At 39.8% G+C, this 27,999-nt stretch overlaps 1 protein-coding gene across 2 annotated transcripts in view; it reads left to right on the top strand.

Moving 5' to 3' along the window:
- glra4a (glycine receptor, alpha 4a) overlaps window positions 1–27,999 on the top strand; it is a 50,650-nt gene that overhangs the window by 11,113 nt on the left and 11,538 nt on the right. For both annotated transcript variants that reach the window (XM_039655196.2, XM_039655197.2), the window contains exons 2-5: window positions 22,025–22,158; window positions 22,791–22,858; window positions 23,480–23,703; window positions 26,369–26,451. In XM_039655196.2, coding sequence (XP_039511130.1) covers window positions 22,025–22,158; window positions 22,791–22,858; window positions 23,480–23,703; window positions 26,369–26,451 — 509 coding nt within the window. The remainder of the gene's footprint in view (window positions 1–22,024; window positions 22,159–22,790; window positions 22,859–23,479; window positions 23,704–26,368; window positions 26,452–27,999) is intronic.

Here is a 27,999-nt window from a genome sequence, read left to right as displayed (position 1 = left end):
AATGATGTCTAAAGTGTAATTCACTTAATACTAAAATCTTGTTTGTTGGACTGTTGTTTAAAATCAATTGTTAAAGTATGTTCATTATGTCCTCGGTTGTATGCTGTGTAATATAATACAATGCTATACTGTTCAGTGTTGTGCATATGTTTATGCCACAAGAGGGCACTAAAGTATAGGCTATGGAGGATGCGTTTGTATTATTATTATGTTTGTCCAAGTTGATTTACCGTAGTTAAGAGGATCATATTACTGAGAGAATCTTCATTACTCTCTGTGCTGTTAGTTCGACCGTGAGACTGATGTGTCAACAGCTGAAATAAATATGCCAAGAACGGCTAAAGATAACTCATCTCTATCGTCCACTCTTTTCTTTTGAATGCAACGCAAGCTGAAACATAACTCAACATCACGTGAAAACGTAGGTTAAATCTTGCTTGTGTGATACATGACTTAAAAAAAGATTGACAAGGCATCGTTCCCTTCAAATGAGTAGGCTACATGTCAGTTTACACATAGTTAAAAAAAAACAAAAAAAAAAAACAATGATATTATAGTCACACATAGCTTTGTATTTTGGACAAAAATACACCTGGGCGCTTTCCGTGGTCCATCAGTTATCACTGAGGTAGCAGTAACGTTAACGTTAAATGGCGGAACGTTAGGTCAGGATTTACACGAAAATAAGCGTGAAAAAATCAATAAGAGGAATCGGCACTTTAAATTTATAACAATAAATCCGAACCCTAACCTTGGATGTCCGATTTCAGGATACATTTATCGATTAGCAATTCCTAACCCCTGTAAGTCATAAAATAATGAACGTGCAGGCGCTTCCACCGACTTAACGTGGTAAATAACAAAATGATTAGACCATTTTGACCGTATAAGAGGTTACATATGAAATATATGTCAATAAAATCACATTTAATCAAGTAAGGCTATCAACATAAAAGAAATCCGCGTCTGACTTATACAGACGTAGAACATTCCGCGGCCACTTCTTTCTAACGTTAACGTAAGTAACTCATATGGTTTGCATAAAAATATGAATTACTAACCAGATACATGGCGAAAACGTTGCCGACCGACAGCGACGCGATGCACGGCCTGCGTGTTCTTACAGAGGGAAGGGAACTGAAGAGTTCTTCATAAAATGGCAGCTTGTTGTGGTTATTTTTCGCGGTCATTTCGTACTAATGTATTTGAATTTACAGTAATATCCCAAATGGCTACATTGAAGAGTAGCCTATCATATACATATTATATTAAAATGTCTAGAATATATTAAATTGAATATAGAAATCGTGGTCAGCTATTCTAAATAACTTTAAAGTTATTAGCTAGAATCCGTTTGCATACACATAAGAATTATTACTTACCAGATGAAGAAGTTGCAGGTCGGCAGAAAAGACAGCAGCACCACTGACACGACAGAGAAACTCTTCCAAAGTCAAATGTGCTCTCATGCACACCCCACTGACATAAATTATGTCATAAATTATGACTGTTAATGGTCAACCAGTGCTACATTTTTATTTTAAATGTAAGAATAATATTAGTAGGCTAGCAATTTTACCCGTGGAACTGTGTGTGGTGTTTTTCGCGGTCAATTGCACTGCTGTATTTAGATTAACAGTAACTGATAATTTCCCAGAATGCATTGCAATTCTACAGTAACATACTGTCAACTGTGTGCACAGTACATAACTGTTGAAAAAACAATTTAATACTGTGAAAACAACTAAATCTACTGTAACTTACTGTACATAGATTATACAGTAAGAAACTGTTGAGAAAAACAGTATAATCCTGTGAAAACAACAGAAATCATTTACAGTGCACACCTGCCTGGAAATTCAAGACCTTGATTATCTGGTTTAGGTGTGTTTAATTGGGGTTGAAGCTAAGCTTTGCAGGACAAAGGCCCTCTAGGAGCAGGATTGGACATCCCTGTTCTAGGGGGATCCAGTGGCATGGTCCCCCTTAAGAAAATTAGGAGCTTTGTCACATCCAGTGATGGTACAACAAAGTTATTTGGCTGAAGATCTCATAACAGCTGGGCGCCTTGACTCATTTAATCCTGGAGGAAGATCTTTCAAAAAGATAATAGGATGCGAATAGAAGTCTTGGCAGGAGGGATGTTTCTAATGAAAAAACAATAAAATTGCATTGCCATTGAGAACAAAGAGCGCAATACCTGCAGATGAGGAAAATGAAGCATGGAAACAGCACATCCCCTGACTGTGCTGCATGACACAAGGTCATTTACTTTAAGATAGTAAACACAAGTAACAACACCCACCAGAACACATCAGTCTCTTTATACCTCTCTCTTATCTTTTGCTCCACTTTCCTGTTCACAAGCCTATGTCATGCATGGCTGGTGAAGCAGTTTTGGGAGGTGGGTGAGGGGAGATGGGAGCTGAAGTGGGGATTACAACTGTGCTCGTCAGATAACACAATGTCAGAGAGCGAGGCGGCACTTTTTTCAGCATGAAATGAGAACACAAGCACACTAGAGCCATGTAATTCCTCTGAACGCTGAATAAATTATTACCCTCTGTGAGGGCACCTCTTTACTCCGGCCCACTATTGTAGGAACAAATTAAATTCAATAGTGCTAATCACAGCTTTTCAGTAAATGCCTGACTAACGCTCTGACCTCCAGACAGGACCAGAAACTGGGCCGTGCCGATCCAGTGTTTGGTTTATTGATATTGCTGGTGTCATGGTAGTTACGAGAGCGCCGATGCTAGCAGCTGGAGATTTGCTCTGCCGGTCAGTTGCCATGACAATGTGGTTTATTGATCTATTTAGCTTATGGCCTTATCCATTAACCCTGCATGACAGCTGATTTTTTCCTAATGGAGAAACAGAAGCAGCCGCAGTTTCTCAAGAGCAAAGCATCAGTGGTCAAGGAGGATGCGAACGGCCTAAGGTCACGCCACAGGCATCTGAAATACATTCATAATCATTAGCATGACTGATGGACTGTCTTGACAAGAGAAGTACAACAGGTCACAAGGGATGGAGCCACTCAGTCTAAGTTGAGTGAATTTACCGTGAAATACTATTGCTATATTCAAAACAAAGAGAGACATAGTAATTATAGGGAACATTACACCAGTGCTTGTGACTGTACCACATCCGTCCAATAAACGATTCAATGCTCCTGGTGCAAGTATAGGTCAATGTATAGTATAGATCAATTCTGAAAACAATCAATTTTGTCTATTTCCTCATACTTATGGAAAATAGACTATTTTTGTTTCCTCTAGATTTAATATTTTAATTGGGGAATAGAATTCAAATTATAAACTTGCCAACCCATGCCCATTTTGAACAGGGTGATCGGTGCTAGTTGTTGTCATACTTTAGACTCAAGCAAATATTTCTCGGGTAGACTTCTACTATACAAAAGCAATGACATTTTCACCATCATTGGCCAGAAAAAAAATAATGCTGACCCCCTAGTTGGCTAAGATGTCACAATGTAACTTTTCAATACACACACACACACACACACATACATATATATATATATATATATATATATATATATATATATATATATATATATATATATATATATATATATATATATATATTATAACCGGCATACACTCGCCAAAAAGGTTGAATTGGACATGCATGACCATGCCGACTTGCTCTTTATCTCTGTCTGCACAACCAGCTGCAAGCCCATCCCCCATCTATGACTTAAGAACTCCACTATCAGCTCATCTGTTCTTCCCACATCGCTTCCCCGTTTTCCCTGTCTTCTATGTCTTTATTTTCACCTTCACCTTGATGTCCAAAAAGAAGGTTTCAGGCCACCAATCTTCCTGGTCCAAGCCAGACTACATCAGACATTGTTTGCTTTGACTAATGGCACCAGTGCAAAATTTTGGAGGGCAGAGAGAATATTTGCATCTATACAGTGGAACATTTCTGCCTTTGTCACTGTTGTGTTGTCGATGTACCTTCTAGATCAGAGACTACATTTCCTGCTTGAACACTGCATGCAAGAACACAGAGCGATTAGCAGTTAAATTAGTGCAAAGCCATTTTAATCATGCAGCATGGTGGCTTCATCTGAAAAACTGTTTCTCTAACACCCTGTTAAGGATTTTACATTCCAAACGAGAGAAGAGCACAACACAGCCAAGAACGATCTCCCACAGAGGTCTGACACTTTTTCACAGCGCTCCATTGACTTTAACATAGGCGTCTCATATATTTTTGGTCTCGGCAGGCTATTACCGTCCGCGTTTAGTGGCGCTGATGATTTAAGACGCTGCTGACGTGTTATAAGTACGCCCAAACTTCGTTTACAGTCAAAGGGAGACGCACACTGTAAATAAAACAATCTTCGCAAACATGTCAAAGGATTTCGACACAGAGGAAGACTTGCATTTTTTTGCCCAGCCATACTTATTTGAACACAAATACATGGACGCGCCAGATACACGTCAGCAGAGTCTCACGTCATCAGCGTCACTGTGGACTCGTGAACACGGCTTGACAACAGAACCGGAAGACAACAATGCTGAATAAAGTCGTAGTTTTTGTTATTTTTGGACCAAAATATATTTTCGATGCTTCAAAAAATTTCAACTAACCCAGTGATGTCACATGGACTACTTTGATGATGTCTTTTCCTTTCTGGACAAGGACATATTGTACATATATTTTCAATGGAGGGACAGAAAACTCTTAGACTAAATCTAAAATATCTTAAACTGTGTTCCGAAAGATGAACGGAGGTCTTACGGGCTTGGAACGACATGAGGGTGAGTCATTAATTACTTTAATTTTTGGGTGAACTAACCCTTTAATACTGCTGCCTTCAAACAGCATCTGTTTTTAAGGCGCACGGCTCAAATGTATTCTCTACAACTGGTTACAAAGCATTTAACGCTGCTGTTGGTTATTTAAAATATGTAATGGAAGAACTCACATCGATCTGCCTCATTTATTTAATTACGCACTGTCGATCATGGTAAACTTAACGGTTTAATGGACACAGCCACCATGTTTGACATGGTCGCTATGATTACCTTTATGGTTAGTTAGAATGCGGTTGTGACTTCAACTGTTTGATCATACAGCTGATATAGATAGAGATTCAGGATTCACACTTGTAAGCAGTCGCAGCTGTAAATCCCCAAAAGTGACTGTCTTCATAAACATTATCTTTTGTAATGAATAAGTAAAATAGTCTGTATAGATTAGTTATGTCACGTTGGGCAAGGAATGAAGTGCAGAGAGAATCCATGTGCAGAACTTATTTAATAAAATACAAACATGTAACTTACCCAGAAACTAAGAGCAGGAACACGGAACAGCAAGACAGGAACATCAACGACTGAACAGGAACAACTAAACTACAGGGGTATAAATACAGGGGAAAACTAGCTAGACAAGATAACAAGGGGGTGTGGTTAACAAGAAACACCTGGGAAGACTAATCAAACTAATGGGGAACTGAAAACATGAGAGGAGACAGGGGAACACAGACTTGAATATGACAAGTTATGGTTATAATTTATTGGTAAATTAACCAAAGGTTTAATCAGTTATTCAGAAAAAAAATTAAATCGATTAACCGGGAGAAAAAAAGTTATACTATTCAAATAATCGAAAAATAATTGATAAATGAATTGAAAATATATTATGATGAAAAATGTTTTGGTTTTTTTCCAATAGTTGTCCTTCTGAAACTGGGAAAAAATATAAGGAATAAAACACCAGGTGTAAACAGGAACATGTGATCCGATCGACCAAAACGCATCTTAATACCAGGTGTAAACAGGGCCATATATGAGCTACTAGGAGTGAAGCCAAACTCTAGACGCTGGATTCCTTTACCCTAAGCAAAGTATGTACTTTATTGTGTATGACATACCACCCACACTGTGACTAATTTTAGAGGAAGAGAGCCACTGTACCTCTCTCTGTTTATAGAGATTAATCACTATTTTCTTAAATGAACCAGCAACAAAATGTATTCATTTGCAATGGTTCAACAGTGCCTGAAAAAAAAAATTGTTCATCAACCCACCGGTGTTCTGTCGTAGTCTGCTGCCTAGCACTGGGAGGTGCATTGGAGAGTGCTCCAATTAAAGTGGTTATTTCAGGTGTGCTTGTGCAGACAATCTAAAGCCCCATGTGTCTCACACCATAAAGGTGAGAGGAACATCTTGACCTCACTACGTTAGCAAGAGTGCCAGATGCTGTTATCATTTACCAAAGTACCTGGGTTCAAAATCCCACACATATGTATTACTCACATGATATTTGAAGAAAAAAAACAGTATGCAGCATCCATATACTGCATCGTATGCAAATTATTTTTACACATGCAATATCCAGAAGACACACAGCCTTCAGAAAATGATGAACTATTGTTTGCATTAATTGTTTGCACAAAGTAAGGGCAATACTGATTATTGTCTTTTCAATGAGATAGCAAAATTAGGGAAATTCATTAAATGGATTAAATTGCCGGTTACAGCCTTTTAACATTATATTAAAAATCCATTTTATAGAACTTTTGTCTAAATAAACTCATAATTGCTGCTTATTAATAGTTAGAAAGGTAGTTGTTAAATTTAGGTATAGGGTATGATTAAGGGATGCAGAATATGGTCATGCAGAATAAGGCATTAATATATATTTTATAACTCATATGTCCTAAGTACTCATAAATCGCCAAACAGCCTAGTAAAATGCATGCTAAGCAACTATAGTTAATAGTGAGAATTGGATCCAAAACTAAAGTGTTACCAAATAAACATAACAGGAGTCCCACAAACCCATTACAATAAATGTCACATTTAGCTTTGTTGTCATTTAGTGTGAAATAACAACAAACGACATTTCCCTGCCTGCCATTACTTCTGGCAAGCACCTCTCCATTTCTGCATGTTTAGATGAGCTGAAAGAGAAATGATTCATATCCTGCACACTTATTGATAAAAAAACAACAACAACTAAATTCTCACTTTGAAACCAAAAAAAGGTGTGCAATTACTTTTCAGTAAACGCACAGCTAAAATAGTTCCAGGCAGGTCTTGACTGCTTTCCAGTTCCATATCACATCGTCAAAAGGGCTTTATAAATCCTCTCCCAGAATGGCTCTGAAAACTGTACACTCAAGCCATTGTGGTCATCAATTTATTTCATGTGATGAAGCATGCAGTGACGGGTGAGGGCAGGAACAGCTGGAGGCTCTAAAAGCAGCAAGTGATCACTCCACGCACTTTTCTGCCCAAACTGGCACGAGACCCACAGTTCTGGCTTCACAGACGGAAGGTGGAATGTTGTGGAAAACAAGTGAAGGCAGAATGAGTCAGGACCACCTTGAGGGAGAGCTAGTGAAAACAGCGAGAAGATCTGTGAACTACCCAGCACAGCTGCAAGTAGCCCCTGAGGCGAGCAGGCGGGAGGGCCTCATTACCTGAGCAAGCTTGAGAGTGTAGCCGATACATGTAAAAGACAACAAGAAGCAGATCTTTGAACGTATGGAGACTCGTTTAAATCCAAGGAAATAATCCAGAACCTGATGAAAACTGACACGTCCATCCATATTCATACAGCACATTCACTTAATGGACCACATTTATCATCCTGGGGTAGCACACTGCAGGTCCTAATTAGACATTTACTATACATACGTACGTGTGAGATATGTTTTGGGGTAAGAGCAGGAAATTGTGCAGTCTGTCACATAGAAGGGAAGCAGAGACAGACTGCTGCTCAACTTCACTCATTAAACTCTTCCATTTCCTGGTCTTCATTTCTCTGTCATACCTGAATTCCAGCCCAATTTTTCTGAACTCTCATTTCATTAACATAAATGGGGATACAGAGAAAAAACGTGGCAGCGCTCTTCTGCCAGAACCAAATTTTTCTTCTCTGCGGTGATGACACCTTTGCCTTGGACACAGTGGAGCAGTGAGTTTACATTAAGGTCTCAAAAATGGCATTTCAGACAAAATCTTTATTCCAATTTATGACAGACTCTGGATTAGGATTTTTTAAAGAAATGAATGCATCAAATTGATCAATATTGATTGACAATAAAGACTTTTACATACTGAAGATTTTTTATTTAATATAAATTTCTGCTCTTGTGAAATTTATATTCATAAAAAAAATCATGAAAAAAAAAATGTTAAAGTAAATGTTCCTGAACACCAAAACAGCATATTAAAATTATTTCTGAAGGATCATCAATTTCAAATAATTACACAAAAACATTATCTCGCACTATTACTGATTTTATTATTTTTTGATGGAATAAATGCAGCTTTGCTGAGCATAAGATATCTTTTACAAAAGCATTTTCAAATACGGTAATTTCACTGAGAAGAAAAACGCTTGATTTTCTCATTTAAGGTTGGAAAAAAAATCCAAGATTACAGATGAGGTGTCAAAAAAAGTAACAACTTGAGCATACCTAAATTACTCCGTATTGAAAAGTATCAATAGATGATAATTTGCAGTAGGCAGAAAGGCAGCTAATTAGGTTTTGCAACAGAGGTGCTGGTCTTTTCAGCAGGGTTTGATTTACGTATTTACAAAAGCATTAGTTAACACACACACACACACACACACAAACTTTAAAGTGGTGGTTGATTATGATTATTTTCACTTTTCTTACTTTAGTTAGTGTGTAATGTTAAAGGATTAGTTCACCCAAAAATGACATTTCTGTCAGTATTTACTCACCCTCACCCCCCACCCGTAAGACCTTCGTTCATCTTCGGAACACAAATTAAGATATTTTTGATGAAATCTGAGAGCTGGATCACTGCTGCATACTAGTCCATAGGCTTTTTGAGGGATTGAAACTTGCTGGCCTCGAAAAGTTATTAAAGACATCGTTAAAATAGTCCAAGTGACTTCAGTGGCTCAATCTTAACTTTATCAAGCGATTTGTGCGCAAAAAACAACAACTACAAAAATAACGACTTTATTTCAACTATTAATTTACTTCTCTCTCTGCCTAGAGTCAGTTTACTTGTTTAACAGCGTGTGATCTGTTGTTGTACATCACATGACCAGTGTCGGCCAATAGTGAGCCTACGTGTAACGTAGCTCTACACGAGAAGGAAGTGAATAGTTGAAATAGTCATTATTTTTGTTTGTTTTTGTGCACAAAAAGTATTCTCATCGCTTGATAAAGTTAAGATTGAGCCACTGAAGTCACTTGGACTATTTTAACAATGTCTTTAATAACTTTTCGAGGCCAGCAAGTTTCAATTCCTCAAGAAGCCTATACTAGTATGTAGGAGTGATCCAGCTCTCAGATTTCATCAAAAATATCTTCATTTGTGTTCCGAAGACGAACGAAGGTCTTACGGGGTTGGAAAAACAGGAGGGTGAGTAAATACTGACAGAATTTTCAGAATTTTTCATTTTAATGTTTGAGCGTAAACAACATCTGCAGAGTTACACCGCTCAAAGTTCAAAGCAAAGGAAGATATTTGCTTTCAAAGAAATCGTGTTTAAAGGACTACAACAAACAGCTGGTAGGGAATACACAACATTCCTCCTGGGTTAGTGACATCACTAACCCCCTAAAATGTACATAAACCCCGCCCCTGGAAACACACAGTCTATGTTGAGAAGAGGAAGAGTTGTTGTGGGCAAGCACATTTGTGAGTCTGCTCAATCTGTCGCATCTTTCTTTTCACATGCAATACAGAACGTGACAAATGCAATAGCATGTCACTCTGTAGGCAAATTATAACTGTTTCCACATGAGCGATTTATTGATTATCATGACAGAAAATGCTAGTTGTTAGTAGTTAAGATAGTTAACTCTACATCATCAATATAAATTCATGAACTAACCATTCAAAAATGTCCTGTTGCATTCTACATGTTGTCACTTCTTCATTGTCCAACTCCAGTTTATTAAACATAAAAGGCAGAACAAGTTCTGACATTTTAGTGTTTGTCTGCGTAATCAGAGCTGCTAACACACACAAGCTCCGCCCTCTGTACTGGGAGCAGAAGCTCATTTGCATTTAAATTGCCACACACGAAACAACGTGTTTTTACTGACCCTCAAATAGGGACAATTTTTACATGCTGTAATAAAAAATATCTGTGGGGTATTTGGAGCTAAAACTTCACATACACACTCTGATTAAATATTTTACATATTGTTAAAATTATTATACCACCCCTTTAGTGAACACTCCAAAAAAAGAGAAAATGTCTAAAACACTGAATGGCAGTCTGACGATGCTGAAATGCCATTCATGGTCTCTGCTGAGAGAGATGGGCCTGTTGGACAACCTCTTGGGAGGATGAATCTGATAGGCTTTGCTGCTTATTGCTTTGACCGAGTCGATCACATCACAAAAATACCCATCAGAGCTCTCTGTCAGAGCCCTGGGCACCATCAGACAAGTAATCAGAGAAGTTGTCTTACAGACTGACAACAGACAATCCACATTAAACCAAAGTCTGTGAGGGATTAAGATGAAGGATGAGAGGACATAGTAGATATTGAGAAACTTTCTTTTACATCTCACTTTAATAATGGTGATGGAATTCATGTATATTCGTTTGACTGTCTACAAATTAAACTGGAAAGGCAGCCTTGATGAATAGAAAACTCTGTGGTTTTCAAAGAAATCACTTTCACGACAAACACCATTCTATTAATTGATACTTTAGGGGTTTATATAACCAAGCAACACTAATGACTTTTTTTCTCTGCACAGTGAATACTGTATCGCCAATTATGTCAAATTGTTTTTGAAAACGTAGTTGCTAGAAGATGAAATGTCCTTTCAACTTCACATTTATCATTCAATTAATTCATTCTGTGATCGAAAAGAAAAGGCTATACAGCAGGCAGGGAGAAGTGATTAAATTGGGGGGAAAAACTGCTTGCTTAGTATCAAGTTTCCCTGTAAATTAGCATACATTTCACAAAAATAGCTTTACTGTCTTAATTATGGCATAAACTAACAGTTTAAACTAACTGAGAGTCAGGGGAAACTGTGGCTACAGGCAAAGAGGAAGATCAGATTAAAAATAAGATGGCATTAAAGCCATTTCTCAAGGTTTTCAGCAACAGAGAATACATTTAGCATTGAAACATGATCTAATCTAATGGGTCTTCTGAGATGTCAGACCCAGCCTCTCCCAAGATTAAAGATTGCTTTATGAATTCAAATGTGTAATCTGTGGGTTATGGTGAGTTTCCGCTGATCTCTACATTTAATAAAGTATAAAGTATAAACTGAGTTTTATACTTGCAATAAGCCAGTGAGATATACACTTTTACTGAGTTGCCACCATAACATATAGATCTAGTTTCAAACAATGAGTTTTTTACAGACACTAATAATGATGCAGGATTTGTAAACAACGTGAAGTAAGCCTGCTTTGGAAAGAGCGGTGAAGCAACACTACTGATTTTAGAGCTTTCAAGCTCCACTCTAAACACAGATCAATGAAAAAAAAAGTGCAATGTGTACAGATAATGTGATTATTTCCAATAATCAGAGTAAGGGACTTAATCGCAGGAAGATGATTACATGACACAAGCTACCTTTTTAGTCCCATTTACATGCAATTTTCTTTATTCTGATTATTCACAAAGAATCGCGGTTATTTTTTCTGACATTATTCACATACCCCAATGAACTGCACAAATGATGAATTCTCAAACACTAAGTGTTACTGGCCACTATTTTAATCTTCTCTTAGATCTAATGAAAAACATTTCTATGAACGCACTGGAATTTTTTTCAGTGATGTGCCAACAAATGTCTTCATTTTGATGTTTTCAACCATCAATATACTGCATTATATTCATGTCACGCAACATTGTCAAAATAACCTCAGTTTCTTTAGCACCCCTTTAAAAAAGTCTTCTTTACCGCTATCTGCCCATGAAAGCGTGAGCCATGAGCACTTTGGCCAGAGTGGAATAAATGCCATTAAGGTGTTTACATGCCTGTTTATGCCATATATTTTACTACAATTATGGTTATTATGATCATGAGCTTAATTGCATTAATTTGATGAGGTTCACAACAGGTCAAGTTTATCGCAATATTATCTAAATCTAATTTTAATCGCATTATGATGGTGCAAGTAACCACAGGGCCCTAATTTAGACCCAACGCAATGCAGCACCAAGAGCGACTCAAGTGTTTTTAGCTAGTTTCAGTCCGACAGTTTAGCTAGTTTCAGTTCACACAAATATGCCGAATACTAAAAATGAAAGGATTACAATGTAAAAGATTATTATTGCATACATAAAGATAAGGTGGAATCCGGCTTGCCCCATAGATGGTCTGCTTGTGCACTTTTATCTGATGCGCGAGCACACCGTTTGCTCTCTGGAGACGCATTCAGTCTTTCCACTTTCAAATTCCGCCATGTAAATAGCGATTCCGCCATGGCGTGAGCTCAACTGGCATTTAAAGGGAAAGGGAGAGGATACTCTGATTGGTTAATTGCACATAAATCCCAAAACACGCCCATTAATTATTAAGAGAATAGGGACATCCCTTTTAGACCATGCACTGTGTGCGCCGACCATTTTTTCCCGTCGTAAAACTAGCACAAGTGGATTCGGACACGCCCTAACTGCACTTGCGCCGTGCTCTTTAGACCATGCGTTTAAATCGTTAAAATAGGGTCTATCGTGACGAAGCGAATTCCATTAGTAGGCTACATCCACCATTTTTAGCACTCTGATTTCCGCAGGGTCCATCTCTTCTACGTTGAATTGTTTTTGCTAGTTTATACCTAAATGTCAGTCTAGTAAAAATATCACATTGAAGGCTTGAAAGACATTTCTGTGATGAGAGTATCACTGACAAATAAGGTTTATTCTAGAGCTTTTTTTCACTTCTGTTCACAAAAGGGCAGCTTTGACCTGTAATGTGTGAGTCATGTCAGATTACAAACATGTTTTTCTACTACAGCATCTGTCCAGGCAGTGCTTAAGGGCAGTGGGTGATAGAGTCCACATACCACCATAATATCCTCCTGTGTCTCCATGGACACAGGAACATTACCACAGAAGGGGCCTAGATGACATCAGCCAAGACAAATGCACCTTGGAAAAATGCACCTCTGGATATTCTCTCAATGATGCTGTTGATCAAAAGGAAACCATGAAAAACAAAAGTAACTTCCGTGGGAATATCAAATAGAATAGATTGACTGAAATCAACAGTTTTTAATGACAGTGAATTGAGACAAGGGATGGGCCAAAAACTGACAATGGCGTAAATTCCATTTTAATTTAAAGCTGCAGTCTGTAGTTTTTCCTCTTTGTCGCCATCTCTGTTCGAAATTTGCAATTGCAGAATTATCAACCTTACGTGAATTTACTTCAACACCCTCGACACGCCACAGCGTGGATGAACACAATGTTTGAGGGGACTGTGAGGCTGTCAGTCACCGTGCCGGTGTGGATACTGGCATTCACAGATGATTATTTTTGGAAGTATGACCAACATAAGAATTTTCACCGAAGAAATATAATCTGAACTAGTAAGAAACATCCACAAACATTTTGTTCTGGTTCTGACATTGCAGTAAATCGCGGTAATTAAATCTAACAATCACTTATAAGTTATCATATCACGCAAAACCATACAAATTCTACTTTGTTCTCTAATTGTTAATGTTAACAACGTTAGCATTGCGTACATGTAATGTCCTTTCGATATGTATCGTTGTTTTCGGATGGGTCCAGTTGCAGTCTCTTTTTCTGTAGCCACTCCGAACTCAGAACGAAGTCTTTTGCATTTTACTGCGGGTGAGTCAGTTGTCACTGGTGATTGTCGTTTCAACCTTCTGGATCTGCCATCAAATTGATAATCTTAATTATATCAAGTGCAGTGAGAAGAGGCCACAAATCTCCACCTCCAACATCCTCTCACAATATAGCCTACTAGCCGAGACTCTTCTTTATGTGTACAGATGTGACGTAATAACGCAAAGACATGCTCGAATCTCTCGCGGAAATCCACCAGTACCACTGGAATTAAAAACACTATTACAAGCTTACCACTTTGAATCCAGCTAAGGCAAGCAGTTAGTTTTGAACACTGGCTGGTTATTTTCTCAAATATGTATTTTTGGATAATATTTAACCTCCCCCAAAAGCTACGGATTATTCCGCAAATGACTGCAATTGCAGATTTTGAACAGAGATGGCGACAAAGTGGACTAAAAATTAATAGGTCTAAAAACCTGGAAATCCATTCAAGGATGTCTAATGACCATAATTTCCACTGCCTTTGGTAAAAAGTGGCCACATTATAAAATGCATATTTTCTAAACACTGGCTCCCAAATGAAAAGCAATTAGCAGCATATGTTTGCAAGCCATTTGCAAAGTGTATGCAGAGACTAATTGAATCTAGGCTGGTACTGTGATCTGCTTCCCTCAATGTTAGTACTGGATTGGATAAAGCTAGTTAAAACTAGCATCCAAACACAAACATTTTGTCAAGAAGTTAACTACATATTACCTTTGTTAAAGTTTCTCTTTTGCCATGTCCTACTAGTTTGAAAATACTGAGGTGAAAGTCATTAGGGCCCTAGAATCTTTAAGAGATTGTTTTGGCCCTTTGGTCTGACCATGATGTATTTATGTTATGATGTTTATTTCTTTAAATATGAAACTGTTGCTGTTGCCTAAAGGTTTAAAGTTTGTTTTGACATCTATAAATGATGGTCAATGAATCTTTCAATGAATATCAGTGGATTGTGAGTGTGTTTATATAAAATGAGTCTTAAAGGGATAGTTCACTCAAAAAATGAAAATTTAACTCTGCCTGACAATATTAATATTATCCGTACATCCGTAATTGTGGTTACAGAGCCCATGAGGGAAACTATCACTTGCTGAGGGTTACATGCGGCTCTGTACTTACTGTGAAGAACAGAATCACTCAAATCATGAGTATCAGCAAAGTCAGACCTCTTATGAAGCCTCTCATTCCAGCATGTTGCCCCAAGGTCTGTCTGATAATATTACAGCTGACTGGGCTAAAATCTATCCAGATTTACTTTCCTTTAGAAGAGTTGGCAGACTGTGGAAGAATATAACATGTAGAGAGGCTAAATCTTTCCTGTCATAATTAACCTCCATAAAAATATGAGAGCTAATACTAAGCACATTTGAAGTGTACCTAGATGTGATTTAAAACATACTCCAATAGACATGTAACAGTAGTGTAACAAATAAAAATAAACAGAATTTGAAATTTTATTGAATTACAGTTTCGTCAACAACATAAAACATTTTATTAAGTATTATGTGAGATATGGCCGAGTATTGTTAATTATATTTGAAATCTTAATTATGTTTTGTTATAAGCTAAATCATGACCTCAACAAACAAAACTGGGGCACATGAAATTACAACCAAATAAAACTCAACGGAAAATCATAATAAACTATGATGTCTAAGACGACTGTATCATCACAATGATTAATCTCAAGTTTGTGATAAAACATGAGAAAATATCTGAGCTAGTGTTGAAGGAGTGTTAAATATTCTTGTTTTTCCTCAGACGGGGACTCAGGGATTAGACAGAGGTATCGGGCCCTGAAAGGTCAGGCTCATTAAAAGTCCCTTTCTTGCATCTCAATGATTCAAGAAACCGGCCTCTGGTACCCCTGTAAAGCTTCCTGTGGAGCCATTATCAGCAACCCCAATGGCCTTTGTTTTGACCAGGCCGACAGATACTGCTCCTGTCAGACAAGAGGCAAACACTTCACATAAAGTTCAGTTAATTACTGTTTTTCTCTTCCTTCATTTTGAGCTGAGCTTTTTTATTTCTTTTCTCTCTTTTTTTGGGTCAGGCTGATAGAGAAATTGTCTTGGAGTTTCTAGCTCCTCATTTCATCTCTACCACAGTGGATCTGTGTTTATCAGCTGCCCTCCTGGGAATACCCTAAGCGACTCCCTTTCACTGTATCCCATCATTTCCACGCCTCAGGAACACTCACACTTTGATGAGTAGCCCTCATGTTCGCACAGTTACGTGACTGGATTGCGGCGCTGGTACAGTTCTGTCTTATGGGAACAGATCTGAGATACTGTGAAGTGAGCAATGGGTAAAGGCAGTTATTATAAATTAATGACAGGGTGATGCAGGGGTCAGCGATCTTTCAAGGCTTACATTAAAAAATGTTTTGGTCATCACCCAACTGAAGACAACATCCCAGCATGAAACAAACTTAGAACACCCCCCACAGTTATTTCTTAGCTCCCTGAAAAGTTCAGAGAGGGGAATTTTATTCTAATCTTTAATTGTACCCCCCTTCTAAACTTTTCTGCGTTGTCGTTGAAAAATTAAGCATGCTATGATACATTATGCTAATGTATTCACAATCTGAAACCATTTTTGATGACTAAGAACTCAGAGGAGGGGGGATTCAAATCCAGTCATGAATCTTTCCACATAATCGTGACAAAAATGAAAAGAAATATTGTAACAGACAGTAACTATGTGAGATTTAACACACAGGAACTGTGTATCTCTATAATCAGTGCAGTAAAACCTCCAGACAATTAGAGTTTCACAGGGCTGTAGGTCAATCATAGAAGTTAATTAATGACTTTTTAATTGAACACTGTTGATAGACTGCTTATGTGAGAGATGGAAGGTAATCACATGTGACCTGCTAACTTAATATAACAGATTTATTACACCGCTCAAATACACTTTTTTCTGTTTTATGATTCCCTCTGAGCATGTCGTCTGAAGCTATATGTTCATTCCTGCCACAAATTGCCAGAAATTGTATTAAAGGAGATCTGAGTTTGTCTCAATATTTCAAGCAGACTAAAGGGATAACTGTCATAATTTATTTGTCTTTCAGATCATTATAGTGCATACAAAGACGACTATTATTATAACAAAACAATTGAAACATTATGTTCATCTTAAAATACAGATAAAATGATAATGCAAAATTATTGTAGGCCTATAAAAGAGTCTAAATTATAATTAGAGAGTGTGGGGTAAGATGTGGTTCAACTATTATAACGATAATGTAAATTTAAATACAGAAATCCATAGCCATATTACATATTGCATTGTCATTTTGCATTTTACATTTCAAATTGAATACTGGTACCCAAATGCAAACCCAAAAGTCAGAGCCACCGAATGACGAATACGGGGAAAAAAACGCATATGACAATTTCGGACTCCGTGTGCAAGGACCTTAAGCATGGATATGGATTCTACCACATTATATAAAAAATGTCATTGTGTGTCATTACAGATAGAGAATATGTACTACAAAATGTGCATCAACATACACCCACCACATCTTCAAAATGGATAGTGTAAATATGTAGACAGTCTAATCATTTGCCTGAAATGACAAGTTGGTGCATTTCAAATGGGACTGCGTATTCTCTTTGAAATATTTTAATACCAGACAACCAAAACAACAGAAACCATGGATTACACCCAGAACAAACACACGCTTGGACCTTTGCCATGGTGTCACGGTGTGAGGCGGTGGAGTACAGGGGTGCAGGCAGAAGGAATAGGAGGAGTCCGGATTAACATGAAGATACTTATTTTAATCAATAATACAGGTAGGAGGACAGGGAATCTCCGGGTACATACAACATCGACCGACAAGGACTGACTAAAACAGAAGGAACTAAATACACAGAAGAATCAAACATAATGAGGTGAAGACAGGTGAAACAGATGACGATGACGAGGAACAGGTGGCTGATGAGGGAGTGAACACGGGATAGGGTGACGAGAGGATCCTGGGAAGTGTAGTGCTGAAGACAAGACAGACTGGTGCAGACGGAGGACTGTGACAGAACTCCCCCCTCCCGGGAGGCGTGACCTCACGCCGCAGAACAGAGGAAGGAGGGGGGACGAACTGGGGGCTGAGAGGGGTGTGGCCAGGGCGGAGCAGGCTGAGGACGTGGCCAGGGCGGAGCAGGCTGAGGGCGTGGCCAGGGCGGAGCAGGCTGAGGGCGTGGCCAGGGCGGAGCAGATGGAGGGTGAGACCAGGGCGGAGCAGATGGAGGGCGAGACCAGGGCGGAGCAGGCTGAGGGCGAGACCAAGGCGGAGCAGATGGAGGGCGAGACCAGGGCGGAGCAGATGGAGGGAGGACCCCTGGTGGAGCCGATGGAAGCGGGGCTGACAACACCAGGGGGCCGACAGACAGGGGCGGAGCAGATGGTAGAGGAGACCAGGGTGAAGCAGAGGGACAGACGACATCGGATGCTGACGAGGGACCGAGGGACCATGGGGACACCGTAGGCTCAGGTGACAGAAGTGACGACAGGGGCACAGAGGGACACGGTGAGGCCAGAGGGAGTGAGGGCTGACGGGTGACTGGAGGGAGTGAGGAGTCCGACAGAACCGGGGGGGTGACCTGACGGTGCGGAGCAAAGGGAAGGAAGTCCAAAGGTGAAGGGAGGATGACGAGGGAACGAAGGGAGTCCGGAGGGTCGAGGGAGCCTGGTCGAGCTGGTGGACTGAGGGGCCATGGAGGAGCTGAGGGAGGTAGGAGCCACGGGGGAGCTGATGGGACAGAGGGCCGAGGAAGTGTCTCTGAGGAGGAGGTGTGAGGCGAAGACCGGGGATCCAAGGACCAGGCTGGTTTAGGGGAGCTGAAGGGCAGGAGAGCAGAGCAAGGACAGATGAGAGGAGGCGGGTGAGGGAGGCTGGGTGGGATCCTGGTCTCTGGCGCCGGCTGGACGGTCTCTGGCGCTGGCTGGACGGTCTCTGGCGCAGGCTGGACGGTCTCCGGCGCTGGCTGGACGGTCTCCGGCGCTGGCTGGACGGTCTCTGGCGCTGGCTGGACGGTCTCTGGCGCTGGCTGGACGGTCTCTGGCGCTGGCTGGACGGTCTCCGGCGCTGGCTGGACGGTCTCCGGCGCTGGCTGGACGGTCTCCGGCGCTGGCTGGACGGTCTCCGGCGCTGGCTGGACGGTCTCAGGCGCTGGCTGGACGGTCTCCGGCGCTGGCTGGACGGTCTCCGGCGCTGGCTGGACGGTCTCTGGCGCAGGCTGGACGGTCTCTGGCGCAGGCTGGACGGTCTCTGGCGCAGGCTGGACGGTCTCTGGCGCTGGCTGGACAATCTCTGGCGCAGGCTGGACGGTCTCTGGAGAGCTGGACGGAACCAGCAGTGAAGAGCATACAGTCTCTGGTGGGCTGGACGGAACCAGCAGTGAAGAGCATACAGTCTCTGGAGGGCTGGACGGAACCAGCAGTGAAGAGCATACAGTCTCTGGAGGGCTGGACGGAACCAGCAGTGAAGAGCATACAGTCTCTGGAGGGCTGGACGGAACCAGCAATGAAAAGCACACAGTCTCTGGAGGGCTGGACGGAACCAGCTGTGAAGAGCATACAGTCTCTGGAGGGCTGGACGGAACCAGCTGTGAAGAGCATACAGTCTCTGGAGGGCTGGACGGAACCAGCTGTGAAGAGCATACAGTCTCTGGAGGGCTGGACGGAACCAGCAGTGAAGAGCATACAGTCTCTGGAGGGCTGGACGGAACCAGCAATGAAAAGCACACAGTCTCTGGAGGGCTGGACGGAACCAGCTGTGAAGAGCATACAGTCTCTGGAGGGCTGGACGGAACCAGCTGTGAAGAGCATACAGTCTCTGGAGGGCTGGACGGAACCAGCTGTGAAGAGCATACAGTCTCTGGAGGGCTGGACGGAACCAGCAGTGAAGAGCATACAGTCTCTGGAGGGCTGGACGGAACCAGCAATGAAGAGCACACAGTCTCTGGAGGGCTGGACGGAACCAGCTGTGAAGAGCATACAGACTCTGGAGGGCTGGACGGAACCAGCAATGAAAAGCACACAGTCTCTGGAGGGCTGGACGGAACCAGCGGTGAAGAGCACTCGAGCGATGGAGTGGGGCTGGTGACGTCATACATGGTAAAGGGAGATCCACATGACACCAGCACCCACTCCACATAGGCCACAAAGTCCCCTCGAGGCCCCTCTCCGGGCAGGCGTGCCTGGGTTTCAGCATTTAAGCCTGCCCGGAAGAACACACAGAGGCTGGTATCATCATAGTGAACATGAGGTACCAAATCCAAATACCTCTGTGTGTGGGCCTCGAGGGATTGATCTTCCTGCTTCAGGAGGAGAAGCTGTACAGCTGGTAAATCCATGTTTGGAGGTCGGTCGATCTGTCACGGTGTGAGGCGGTGGAGTACAGGGGTGCAGGCAGAAGGAATAGGAGGAGTCCGGATTAACATGAAGATACTTATTTTAATCAATAATACAGGTAGGAGGACAGGGAATCTCCGGGTACATACAACATCGACCGACAAGGACTGACTAAAACAGAAGGAACTAAATACACAGAAGAATCAAACATAATGAGGTGAAGACAGGTGAAACAGATGACGATGACGAGGAACAGGTGGCTGATGAGGGAGTGAACACGGGATAGGGTGACGAGAGGATCCTGGGAAGTGTAGTGCTGAAGACAAGACAGACTGGTGCAGACGGAGGACTGTGACACATGGCTTCTTGCCATTGCTGTTCTTTGTGTGCCTGAGTCAAATATTAGATAAACCATTTTCTGGGGATTAGAATGTAATCGGAATGTCCGTAATACACTCTGCAGTTATAAAGAACATTTATTGTTTAGGTGAGTCAGAGAAAAAGGGAGAAAGAGAGAAAGTAAAACATATGGTCTCTCCCCTAGTGAAATAAAGAGTGAGAAAGGGAAATCTGTAAAGAGCTCAATGAAATGAGGCTGCCCAAGTTCAGAAAGACTTAGATATGAATTTGGCACAGTTGTGCATATCAGCCATAGGGCCGTGAGGTTTATAAACACAATTTGATGCTGATGGTACTTGGATGCAAACGTGAGTCAGACACTCAAGGCCGAAAAAACAAACTTGATCGCTGCCTCCTCTCTCCTGCGACTCTTTAAAAATGCATGCTTTGCTCTACCAAAGTCTGATCAGAAAATCTTCTGAAAAAAAGTAGGAATGTGAGCGAAAAGCCAGATTTTCTAAGGCGGTTGGACCACACTAAAAAGGTGGGGGTGATTCATTTAGCAGCCTTTCGTGCATTTTTGGGATAAACAAGAGCTGAGCTGGATGATTAGGAAGCCCTGGAGTCTGTGAGGTTTTTCTCGCTCCAAGAGAGATCAGTATCTCTCAGGCCTTTGGGGGAGAAGACAGCCTTGTTATACTGTTTTTTTCCCCCCAAACATTATGCAATCCAAGTAAAGTGATTCACATGGGAGTTTCCACAAAAAAAAAATTCACTCAAAGTTTTCTGTGGTGAAAACACTGAGGAAAAAGTCACTGATCAGAAAGTTTGGCGTCAAGACTAAGAGACAGATTCTGATGGCCTTTTTCTCAGGGGCTGGGGACTGGGGTCATGACTAATCTGCTTAAAACTGAAGAAAACACTTTTTCTGAAGTGAAACATCCAGAAAGAAAAAGATCCAGTCAAATTCAGGGCTCCAGCCACTGGGATCCAATTGCTCCAGCTTGGCAGGTCTGCCAGGCACAGACTGAGTCCCGCTGGAACTGGAATCAAAGTCATCTCCCCCTAACTGTGACATTCACAGCATTTCAATTGAGCCATCAGTCTGTCAGACACAATACCTCCCCCCTGCCTAGGGATTTAGGGGGTTTGGTTTTTCTGTGCCATGATCACTGTGTCAGGCTTCTGTAAAAACACAGCATGAAGAATGTATGTTTAATGCATTATGCCTCTGTATTCCCTGCAGAAAAGACCAGTATTGCGGGTCAGAATATATATATATATATTTAAATATATATATATATATATATGAATGCTGCTTTACTACTTTCACCAGCTAGACTAGCATGAAAATGCATGCTGGTCTTTTCAAATGTTCTATTAAAATGATTCATTCACGTTTTTCTCTGCCACTATCACTGACTACATCTATCGTCCTTTACCTCACCTTTCTCTTTCTGGCTTTTTTCTACACTCCTTCCTCTTCGTTTTTTCTATCTCTGGCAGACTGGGCTCCTGTAAAGAGGAGATAAAGTCCTCCAGCAGGCCAGGCCCGAAGCCTATGTCCCCATCGGACTTTCTGGACAAGCTGATGGGAAGAACCTCCGGCTATGACGCTCGCATCAGACCCAACTTCAAAGGTGTGACAGAACGTAAACAAACAAGCTTTTGTCGGGATATATGCACCATAGCCTACTGTGAAACTGGTAGCAGCTTAACAGCAGTGGCTCCTGGGAACTTAAATGAGGTGACAGTAGATAGAACCCAGTGACCTGACTGTGTGTTATACACTAAAAGACTGGGAAATGCTCTTTGAAAGGCTTTCTGTTCTTCTTATTATAATTTATTTTTTGATGAATTATGTTATATGCTTGTTTATTTAGCTTTTTCATTTTTTTCATTATGTTTTTGTTATAATTTTAGTACTTATTTTAATTTCAGTTAGTCTTTAATTTCTAATTTCCATTCTAATATTCCACGTTAAGGTAAATTTCAATCTTAATTCCCACAAACCTATTATGTTTTCTGAAGACTTAATATTAAGCACACAAGTCACATGGACCACTTTGATGTTGCTTTTAGTCATTTTTGGAGGATTGGTAACCATATCATTTCAGTATATGCAGAAAAATAGGGAAAATTTTGATTATTGTGATAACTATCACTTTAAATTCTACTAGTCCCACCTATCTAGTTTTCATTCACTCTCCAAACATTGACAAAAGTATATTCAAGTCTAAACATAAGAAACTTCTCTCCTCTATTTCAACAGGACCACCAGTAAATGTCACCTGTAATATTTTCATCAACAGCTTTGGATCCATTACTGAGACAACTATGGTATGTAACAACACTAGTTAAATTTAGTTCAAAATTAAATATTCAGGATTGAGCTAGTCTTGTCTGAAATGCAAAGCAGAACACCTTCTCTTTATCTTCATTCTTTTGGGCAGCATGCTCGTCTATTATATTTCTATTATATTTCTGCTGGACGAGTTTTAGTTGCTTGCCTGACTTTCTCGAGGAGCAGATCACTTAGAAGTTTAGAGTCCAGTGGGTCAGCTGATGTGCTGATAATGAACTGTCCACCATGCAATTAAAATGAGAAATTGAAAGAACGACCAGGAACTTAAGGGGGGATGATACAACCATCCTCTAAAGCCTGTGCTTAAAAGTGTCTTTGTCAGCAGAATGTTTCAGTTGACCGTTACAGATTGTCAGCGGTCTGCTAGTCGGCTAACCTGAGGTTAGATTATTGGAAATGGAGGACTTACTGTACAAGAAAAATTAATGTCAGGGGAGAACATGTTGTTTACCTGCAAGACAAGGGCATAATTGATTTAGTCTGTGTTAGGTTTGCAATTTAAAAGAAGAACATTAGGTCTAAAAAGAACATGAATATTTAACAAGTCCAGAAACTGAAGATTTCAGGACCCAACACATTTATTATTCTTCCTACAGGATTACAGGCTTAATGTCTTTCTACGCCAGCAGTGGAATGACCCTCGACTTGCGTATAGTGAATATCCTGATGCATCTCTAGACCTGGACCCTTCTATGTTGGACTCCATATGGAAACCCGACTTGTTCTTTGCAAATGAGAAAGGTGCCAACTTCCATGAAGTCACAACAGACAACAAGCTGCTGAGGATATTTCAGAATGGGAATGTGCTTTACAGCATTAGGTAAGCAAAGAAGTCTAAAGATATTTCAGAGAACAAAGAGGAATTAATTAGAACTAGTGATGAAGGGAGATATGGTTTTGCTTTAAAATATTATTGCAAAATGTTAAAGAAGTGAGCTGGGCAAAAATAAATAGGAATGGACAATGATCACATTGGAGTTTGAGCAATTATTAATCAGAAAATATAAAATACGTTATATGAGAGATTTTATGTGGCCTAAAAAAAACAAAACAAAAAGGCTTGACTCTCAATTCCAAGTACTCTTTCTATTTTTGTTTTGTTTTTTAAAAACATCTAAGAAACATCCCTAAAAAATGTCAATAAGTTGATTCTAATGATGGATGTGTTTGTGGGTTGGGCAAAGATACATCAAAATGGATTCAAAAAAATTCCAAAACAAATGCCTTAATTTTAAGTGTATCAAAATAAACTACAAAATACAGCTTTCACACCATGCAAAATAAACTACTGTATTTTTGTATTTTAAAAATACCACAAAAAAAAAAACTTTTACAAGGGAGCATGAAATTTCCTATGGAATTGGCCTATTTGATCTATTCCCCATTACACTGACACGGTTGATTAAGTAAACAATGCTTGATAGCAGCAGCTTTTTTCTGCCCGAGTCATGCAATAAATCTGACATCTGCAACCAGTCAACAAATAAATTATTCACATATCCCTGTGATCTCCAGATGAAGGTTAAAGTAACCAACAACAGTTTAATGTTTAACAGTTCTAATGACACATACTGTAATTGTATCCTTAGTTAGTTACTTGGTGTTTGGTAGCGAAGGGCTTACTTTGCATCAGCAACACCGACTCAATGGGCCCTATCATACGGGCGCAACGCAAGTGTTTTTCGCTAGTTCCAGCCTGATCCAATTATCATTTTTAACATCCTGCACTACGTTGTTTAAATAGCAAATGCATTGGTTTGCCCATGAGCGTACTTGTCTGAAAACGAGGTGTGTTCAGGTGCATTGTTTGCACATTGCAATTTTGAGGCAACTGAAATTTGTAGGCGACTGCAAAATTGAGTTTTAATTTTGAGGCGACTGCATTTATATCTGTGTCTCATATTGATGCTTAAGGGTGACATGTGCGTTGGATGTAGATGAAATGTCAAAAGCGTCAGTACATGACGCCTTGGGATGAGAACAGCTGTAGTTTCATATAGCGTTGATTTAAACCCTACTCTGATTTAATGTAAGAGCTAAATTAGTTCCTCCAAAAGGAGTTCTTTTGGAGTTCATTATTAGTTACTGTGGTGTGGAGCGCCAAAATCCGATTACTTCCGCCAATAGGTCTATGAAGTATGAAAATGTTCCTCCGGTGTGAAAGCCCCTATTGACAAACAAGTCATTCATAAGAAGAAGACAACTGAAGGCACCTTTATTCATAGCAAATAAAGTTGTGTTGCAAAATGTTAAGAATAATACCAATTTATGCAAAAAAAAATTATGGAAAGCTGACAGCCTGCATGCTTCTTACCTTGATCACCATCTTCCCTTTTCTGTTCTGATCTCAACAAGAGCAAACTACTGAGTCGGCACAATCAGAGGCCGCGTTTTTATGATGTCATCAGGTAGACTTCTCACAAAGTATTTTTTTTTTTTTTAGGGTTAGGGTTAGGGGATACCATTTTCATCAATATAAATTACAAATTTATATTAGAAATACGTATTTGAAATGCATCATAAATACTGCCCTTCCCTGATCGCAATTAATCGTGCCCTGGTCCCGCTTTGGAAACTGCAAGGAGGAAATAAATCATGTGTTAAAGAGCCTAAAAAGGTCTCCACATCAGAGTTTGTAAGTGTGGATATTTTGGGGTTTGAATTTAGAGTTATCACAGCACAAAAGAAATTGGCTCCTCAAAAAAGCACTGGTGACTTTGTCTTACTCTGAGACATTGCATTACAGCAGGTAATTACACTGTTTCCTCTATCCAAAGTTTCTAATACCAGCAACTTATCTTTATGGCTAAAACTTGAATATTAACAGCCACACGAAGTAAAGAAAAGATAGTTTGCTTTTACAAAGAAGGCATGTAATAAAAACTGGGCAATTCACACCACATTTAGAGATTCACTTTACAATCGCAAATCAAAGGGAAAAAGTGTACGACCATAGATCTGAAATCATACGGAGACAGTATAAACTGGGATTTTGATTAATGGTGTGTTCTGAAATTATAATTTACAACAATTATCCATGCATAAATTAAAAAAAAGTCAAACTAATGTTGTTCCAAACCTTTGTGGAACACAAACAAAGATATTTTGAAGAATGTGGTTTTATAGATGCAATTTTAATTGGGGTCAGATTAAATGAGGTTAAATATTATAAAGTATCATCAAAGTAGTCCATACAATTTATGCACTATATTCAATCTTTCTTTTTTTTTTTTTTTGTAAAATATAATTTTAAAGCTTGCAGCATCCTCTTTCACTTTAATTCTATTGCAAAATAGTGGTCAGATATTTGCTAAAAAAAGAGACATGAGGGCCAAGAAACAAAATGACAATCTTATCTTCTTTGCTTCTGCTTCTCCTCCTGTTGCTTGCAAACAATTTTTTGATCTCTCTCTGCCCTTTGTGGTTTCACTCTTTCCACTGACTATTCCTCACTATCTGCTTTCCTGTTTTGCACACTGTCTCAGGCTAACACTCATCCTGTCTTGTCCCATGGACTTGAAGAATTTCCCAATGGACATTCAGACTTGTACCATGCAGCTAGAAAGCTGTGAGTACTCTATTCTACTCTTCATCTCTCCCTCCCCCATCTCTCCTCACCTTCCCCGCTTCACACTTTGCTACTTCTGATTCTTCTGACACTGTTTTAATAAATGCACGACCTCAATAGCCATGAAGTTGAAACTCAGTGTTTTAAAAGCCTTCCTATGAACACTTCTATATGGTGAACATGCACTCTATATCTTTCAAAAGTTTAGGGTCATTTTTTTTAAAGAAAGGTCTCTTATGCTGACCAATTTGATCAAAAATACAGTTAAAACAAACAGTAATTGTGAAGCATGAAATAGTTTAAAATAACTGTTTTCTATTTTATTATATTAAAAAATGTCATTTATTCCTGTGATTGCAGCGCTACATTTTCAGCATCCTTAACTCCAGTCTTGAGTGTCATATGATTCTTCAGAAATAAAAATGTTGTTTTGGTGCTCAAGAAACATTTATCATTATTATATAATACATAATTTTTATTATATATAATTTTTAACATAATTTATATTATCATCGCAGTTGAAAACCGTTGCATTGCTTAATTTTTGTAGAAACTCTCTCTTTTTCAGGATTCTTATAAAAAGTTACTGACCTCTAACTTTTGAATGGTAGAACTGTTGCCATTTATATCCTGTTAAGAAGGCAATGACAATTAACTTTTTTCTTTTTCTACTTGTGAGCTTGATAACTGAGCATTTGGGGATTTTTTTTTAAAAAAGTGTAGAAAAGAGATTACTCAAAACAGTTTTCTATGTCTCACTGCACAAAAAAAGAAGAATCTGCTAGAGGAAGTTTCAGCGATACAGAATCCTCATTTTAAAACTGTGCGTAGTGTCTAGTGCCCTTCCTTATTACCTTGATAAAAGGAAGAGGCTGGCAAAGAAATAGATAATTCACCACCTCAGTGCCCCCAGAGCAGATAGCATCTTAACTCCTAGAACCAATTTAAAGGATATCAATAATGAAACTTTCATTTTGTGTCCCCTTTATTATGTGGCCCACCTCATTTGCCCAAGAGGCTTTTAATTCCACATCCCTAAGACAAAAGAACTCCCCTTTCTAACCAGAAGAGGAGCCAAATGAGATATCCATGTAATACAGACATGCACTGCAGATGCCACTTAGCTTGACATCTGGATTTGCCTTTTGGATTTTTTGATTTATGTGTGGTGACCAAAGGCAGCACCTCCACATTCAGTGACTCATATGGTTTAAAAGATTTAGGGGACGCACTACACCAACATACTGTTCTACTGTCCTTTCTGCGTCCTCTGAATGTCTACAGTATTTATTTAGTGAGTGAAAAAGCCCTCCTCTGTAACCACAGTTAAAATCACCCTCTTCTAAGGACTGGAGTCAGACAGAGTAATATACACACAGGAAGACGGGCAGGTTTACTGTCTAACAAAAGCTGTTACTCTGAGAATAATCATTTCCGATTAGACAAGAGCACCTTTAGGGCTTTGAAAAGGCCTGCTGAACACCGCTTTGACGAGTGCAGGATTGGGATTGTCGGGTGGGATCACCTTGTCTGGGAAGAAGACATCCA

The sequence above is a fragment of the Pimephales promelas genome, chromosome 9, assembly GCF_988280905.1.
Source record: "Pimephales promelas chromosome 9, fPimPro1.hap1.1, whole genome shotgun sequence".
Classification (NCBI taxonomy): Eukaryota; Metazoa; Chordata; class Actinopteri; order Cypriniformes; family Leuciscidae; genus Pimephales; species Pimephales promelas.
Note: the sequence above shows the minus strand (reverse complement) of the source record. Positions and strands in the feature narration are given on the sequence as shown.